A 6,000-nucleotide genomic window follows, 5' to 3' on the forward strand; every position below is an offset into this window, starting at 1 on the left:
CCACAAGGGCATATCTGCCATGCACCCCGATAACCTCACCGTGGAGTCACCCCGCTGCTGTGTGAGCGTCCCAGTGGGTGCTGGGACAGGGAGCCTGCCCATGCCCTGCCTGCTGCCCTGATTTTAGGGTGTGGGGGGCTCCTGTGGCGGGGCAGCCTGCAGCCAGCACATGGTGCCCCAATGCCGTGCCACACCTCTGCAGCATGTCCCTGGCTGTGTTGGGTTCCTGGCTCCTGGACCTGGCGCTGTCCAGCCCGTGACCCCTCCTGCCTTTGTCCGGGAACACGACCTGCTTGCAGACAGGCTACGGCAGGCAGGATCCTTGGCCCGGGCCCTGGGGCAAAGGGGCGCCAGGCTGCAGCCCTATGTGGAGAGCGGGAGGGCACAGCTGGGAAGGCCGAGGACACAGGGTGGGAGAAAGAGGAGCCCCTCTGGTCTGGGCGGGGAGGTGGCTGGGCTGGGGGGGGGGGAGGCATCTTTCCATTGGGGGGGCCCCTCAGCTTATGGGGCAGAGGCTCAGCCTGTTGGGGGATCCAGGCACCATTTACTGGGCTGTCATCCACCCCCAGCTGCAGCCTGCTTTGGATCCAACCTTGGGCAGCAGGAGCCTCCCTGCGTGGGGAGTGGGAGCCCCCTTGCTGGGCTCTGCCCCGGAGATGGGATGATCCTGCCCTGGCGCTGGGACAGGACGGGACCCTGTGGGGCTGAGCTGTGGGGCTGCTCTGTCTCTCAGCCCCAGTGGCTGCACTGTCCCCAGCAGGACCCCCACTGTACTGCCGGCCCCTGTGGGCAGTGGAATGGGGGGCCACTGGGGCTGGGCGCTGGGGAGAGGATGCTGGACCTGGACCTGGGGCGGTGGGAGCGGGGGAGGTCTCAGCTGCTGCCACACCTTTGCGGGAGTGAGTTTCTCAGAAATTTGCCAGCCAGGGTCTGTCCTGTCCCCCCCCCGTTCCTCTGGCCCTCCCCCCGGGCTGGCAGGAGGGGCTGTCGCTCTCCCAGCTGTCGGAGGAAATAGATGGATTGAAATGTGAGGGGCTGAGAGCACTGGGGAGAGATGGGAATGGGACGGGCGGGCACAATGCAACCTGTGCCCCTCACTCCCCACCCGCAGCCCTCTGCTCGCCCGGCCCTGGGCTATCCCCAGCTCTGCCAGTGCCCCTCACTCCCCACCCGCAGCCCCCTGCTAGCCCGGCCCTGGGCTATCCCCAGCTCTCCCATTCCCTCTCACTCCCGACCCGCAGCCCCTGCTAGCCCAGCCCCGGGCTTCATGCCCCTAACTCCTCAATCCCAACATGTAGCTGCCCCAGCCGTGCTCCTATTCCCCCTCGGGGCAAAGGCAAACCATGGGGCCGATTGAGCTGTAGGACCCCAGATTCCGCCATGGTCCTAGCTGAGACTCGTGCCCTGCCCTGGCTGGAGCCGTGTCGCTCTGGGGGGCCAGGGCAGAGGTCTCGTAGGGCTGAGGTGGGCTTTGTCCCTGCAGCTGGAGAGCTCCCAATGACCAGCCCGCCCATGGAGGCCCTGGGCCAGTTCAAGCTCACGGCCTGGGAGGAGGAGAACTTCCAGGGCAAGCGCAGCGAGTTCCTGCAGGAGTGTCCCAGCATCATGGACCGTGGCTTCCGCAAGATCCGCTCCATTAAGGTGGAGAATGGCCCGTAAGTGCCCCAGGCCCCAGCCTCACCCGCCCTGGGGCCCCTTCATGCTGGCAGCTGCTTTGCAGCACGGCACGTCCCTCGCCGCTGCCTCCCGCGAGGCGCCAGGCCGTAGGGCAGCTCCGCAGCACAGCAGGGGTCAGAGCACACGCCAGGGAGGCAGGACACCTGGGTCCTATCCCCAGCTCCGCCACAGACTCGCTGGGTGACCTTGGGCAAGTTGCTTCCCTGCTCTGTGACTCGGTTTCTCCTGCTGTGCAATGGGGAGCATGAGGGTGAGGCCGAGGCTGCAGGGGGCAAGAGACGGGCTCCCTCCCGCAGGCCGTGCTGAGGGCAAGGGGCAGCTGATCTGTCCAGGAGGGGGCAGCCCAGACTGGGTCCCTTGGGTGCCTGCCCTGCCCCCTCCTCCTGGGGACTTTGCCAGCCCCGCTTTCCGGGGCAGGTTCCTGCAGACGTGCTGGCACTGCTGACACCGTCCCCTCCCCCTCTCGCACAGCTGGGTGGGTTTCGAGTACCCGGAGTACCAGGGGCAGCAGTTCATCCTGGAGAAGGGCGACTACCCCCGCTGGGAGGCCTGGAGCGGAAACAGCGGCTACCGAACGGAGCACCTGCTGTCGTTCCGGCCCATCAAATGCGCCGTGAGTCGGACGCGCCCCCCCCGGATCGTCCCCATCTCCTCCCACGCTGGCCCATGCGCCCGTCAAGCTGGCCCAGGGGCCACGGCCCAGCAGGGGGCCTGGGGCCAAGGAGACAATGGAAAGTCTCATGGAAATCTCGTATCGTCTTCGTGCCTGGGTGATGAGCAGGGATGGATAGATAGAGGGGGTGCCTGGGGATAGATAGATAGATAGATAGAAGGGGTGTATGGGGATGGATGGATAGACAGACAGACAGGGGTTGTATGGGGATGGATAGACAGACAGCCGGACGGTCATACAGTTGCCAGGTCACTGCCTTTACAGGACAGCAGTAGGTTGCTGAGGTTAAAAGCCCTTCTAGGATCCCTCTCACGGACCGATTTTGTGATTCTAAACACACCAGGCAGCCGGCAGTGTTCGGTGTTTAAACCGCCCCCCACCCAGGAGCAGGTGGGGCTAGTGCAGGGGAACCCAAGTGTCACTGTCTGGGCCCTGCCAGGCTCCCCAGAGAAGGGGCTGCCGGGTGGCAAAGGGGCAGCCTGGCATGGGGTGCACGCTCCTGCCAGCTGGGGCCAGTGACACCGGGAAGGGACATTGCTGGGGCCTCGCTGGACATTCCCACCCAGGTCTCGGCTCCCCCCATGCCAGGCTGTAGCCCTATCACTCCATCTGCAGAGACACAAGGGCTGTAAACCCTGGCACGTCCCCTGGCTCCAGCCCCGCATCCCGCCCCAGCGTTTTAATAACCGCCAGGCAGATATGCTCAGGCTTTAATAAAGGGGCTGAGATAAGATCGCTGCTCGCTGGCAGGGCTGCTCGGTGGGGAAGAACGCAGACGGGTGGGGGTGGGGGACAGCACCACATCTAGTGTGGTCCTTGAGATTAACCCCTCGGTGCCCGCCAGTCTCCCAGCCAGCCGGCACCCAGGCACGGGCTAAGTACCAACCCTGGCTCTCGGTGCCCAATGGGCAGCCGCAGGTCATGGCTGCCCAGAGCGTCTGCATCGTCCCTCTGTAGCAGAGACAACTCAGGCCTTGAGAAGCCCTGAGAGCCAAAGCAGGGATAGCAACTGTGTGGCACCGAGACCACTGGGCGTTTGGCATCGTCGCGCCTGCCTCTGGCTCTCCCTGGCACGGGGGTACCAGCGCATCCCCCAGGCAGGCGCGGGCACTAGGGAGAGGCAAGCACATCGGCATCCTCTGGAGTGAGACGGACATGGCCAGCATGGGCCTGCAGCTCCGGCCCCCAGCTCCCCGGGGGGCTCCGGGGCAGGCGTCTCTGGAAGAGGAGAGCAATGGGAGGCGCAGGACACGGGCACGGTTAGCTGGAGAGGAAAGGAGAGGTTTGCACGGCTGACCTGGTGGTGAACGCACTGGGCTGGGACTCAAGGGAAGTTGGTTCTGGTCCAAGCCCTCCCCGCATGACCCTGGGTGTCTCAGCTCCCCAGGGTGTCCTCAGCTTCGTCCGCCTTGTCTCTGTCGCTGGGGCAGGGGCCGGCTCGTGCTGGGTCTGTGCAGAGCCTGGCACCAGCGTGGGACCCTTTGGTGTTTCCCTGGCCCAGCCTGGTCAGCTCTTCCCTTGGCACCGCTTGCCCCCCGCACTGGGAGTCGGCGCAGGGTGTCTCCAGCAGTGGCCGGCGATTTCAAGTTAAGGAGGCAGCTGAGAAAGAAAAGACCAGGCGCTGTCGGGGCGTCGGTTCCCCCCTCCCTTCCCCAGGGCACCCCACTGACTAAGTGGGGTACGGCTGCCCTGCCACAGGCCCCAGGGGGAGTGTAGCCCAGCCCCCAAGCGGCAGGGGCCATCTAGAGCAGAGCTGCTGGGAGAGGGGCCGGGCACGGAGCCCAGAGGGCACGAGAGACGAGGGGGCTGGAGAGGGGGCGAGCGGGGAGCCCCGTCTGGCTGTGGGGGCCCGTCCTGACTGGCCTCCTCCCCACACAGAACCACAGCGACAGCAAAGTCACCCTCTACGAGGTGGAGAACTTCCAGGGGAGGAAGTTTGAGCTGAGCGACGACTTCCCCTCGCTGCAGGCCATGGGCTGGGGCAGCAAAGAGGTGGCTTCTATCAAGGTGAACTCGGGAGCGTAAGTAGCCTCCAGCCGTGGGGTGCCAGGGGCTGAGTGACCCCGGACAGCCACCCCACTGGGCCCGGCTGGTAGTGTGCTCAGCACCCCCAACATCCACTGGGGTCACTGGCTATCCAGGGTGCACCTGTACCTGGCTGGATTGGGCACTAAACTTCATTGTAGTCCCTGTGCACCATCCCGGGCCCTGTGCACCATCCCGGGCCCTGTGCACCATCCCGGTCCCTGTGCACCATCCCGGGCCCTATGCACCATCCCGGTCCCTATGCACCATCCCGGGCCCTGTGCACCATCCCGGGCCCTGTGCACCATCCCGGGCCCTATGCACCATCCCGGTCCCTGTGCACCATCCCGGGCCCTGTGCACCATCCCGGTCCCTATGCACCATCCCGGGCCCTGTGCACCATCCCGGGCCCTATGCACCATCCCGGGCCCTGTGCACCATCCCGGGCCCTATGCACCATCCCGGGCCCTATGCACCATCCCGGGCCCTGTGCACCATCCCGGGCCCTGTGCACCATCCCGGGCCCTATGCACCATCCCGGGCCCTGTGCACCATCCTGGGCCCTATGCACCATCCCGGGCCCTGTGCACCATCCCGGGCCCTGTGCACCATCCCGGGCCCTATGCACCATCCCGGGCCCTATGCACCATCCCGGGCCCTATGCACCATCCCGGTCCCTATGCACCATCCCGGGCCCTGTGCACCATCCCGGGCCCTGTGCACCATCCCGGTCCCTATGCACCATCCCGGGCCCTGTGCACCATCCCGGGCCCTATGCACCATCCCGGGCCCTATGCACCATCCCGGGCCCTGTGCACCATCCCGGGCCCTATGCACCATCCTGGGCCCTATGCACTAGGCCCTATGCACCATCCTGGTCCCTGAGCTCGTCTCAGAGGTTGTGGCTGAGACCTGCGCTGTGAGTGGGGGAGAATGGGTGAGGGGCCGAGCGTTCGGGGGAGAAAGGGGCCCCAAATTCGAGGGAGGCCAAGAGAGGCTCAGAGGAGGGTGCATGTTTCTGTCAACCCCAAAGGGAGGAAGTGGGAGGCCCCATAAGGGTGGGGAGAGCATCCCCCTTCCCCCGCCCTGAAGCCGGACCCTCACTCACTCAGGAGGATGCCCAGGGCCCAAGGGAGGGTGGCTGGGTGGGAGTGAAGACGGAAAGCTGGGGGGGGCTCTGCCCCATGGCGATGCTTTGCCCCTGCAGGTGGGTCGCGTACCAGTACCCAGGATACCGGGGCTACCAGTACGTGCTGGAGTGGGACAGGCAGAACGGCGAGTTCCCCAAGTACACGGAGTTCAGCACCCAGGCCCACACCAACCAGGTCCAGTCCATCCGCCGTATCCAGCACTGAGCCGGGCAGGGCCCCGCCGCGGGGCCTGGCGGGCGAGAGCCCCGCCCCCGCTAGCGAATAAAGGCGTCTCTCAACCAGACTCGGCCGCTCGCGTTCTCTGTCGGGGTGAAAGCTCTGCCGCGGGGCAGGGACGTGGCGGGGAACGGTGCCACTGCGGCCTCTTTCTTCCACGTCTCTGTGGCTGGGACAAAACACCAACCGCTCCGGGCTGTTTCGGGGGACCCCCCCCCCAATGCTGCACCCCCAAAAGAGAGCGCAAAGCCCCAGCAA

General features: G+C 66.0%; 1 protein-coding gene across 1 annotated transcript; it reads left to right on the plus strand.

Moving 5' to 3' along the window:
- Window positions 1-1,497: 1,497 nt before the first annotated feature.
- On the plus strand, window positions 1,498-5,730 carry CRYBA2 (crystallin beta A2). Its single transcript, XM_007060436.3, has 4 exons — window positions 1,498-1,655; window positions 2,149-2,290; window positions 4,229-4,371; window positions 5,583-5,730. The coding sequence occupies exons 1-4, from the start codon at window positions 1,498-1,500 to the stop codon at window positions 5,728-5,730; spliced, it is 591 nt and encodes a 196-aa protein (XP_007060498.2).
- The last annotated feature ends 270 nt before the right edge of the window (window positions 5,731-6,000 follow it).

This window comes from Chelonia mydas, chromosome 11, assembly GCF_015237465.2.
Source record: "Chelonia mydas isolate rCheMyd1 chromosome 11, rCheMyd1.pri.v2, whole genome shotgun sequence".
NCBI classification, from domain to species: Eukaryota; Metazoa; Chordata; order Testudines; family Cheloniidae; genus Chelonia; species Chelonia mydas.

What these genes read in the sequence shown, in the direction of transcription:
- CRYBA2 (XM_007060436.3), top strand. Translation starts at nt 1,498, where the DNA reads ATGACCAGCCCGCCCATGGAGGCCCTGGGCCAGTTCAAGCTCACGGCC. An exon ending in ATTAAGGTGGAGAATGGCCC is followed by an intron (nt 1,656 to 2,148) that starts GTAAGTGCCCCA and finishes CCTCTCGCACAG; the next exon opens with CTGGGTGGGTTTCGAGTACC. An exon ending in ATCAAGGTGAACTCGGGAGC is followed by an intron (nt 4,372 to 5,582) that starts GTAAGTAGCCTC and finishes TTGCCCCTGCAG; the next exon opens with GTGGGTCGCGTACCAGTACC.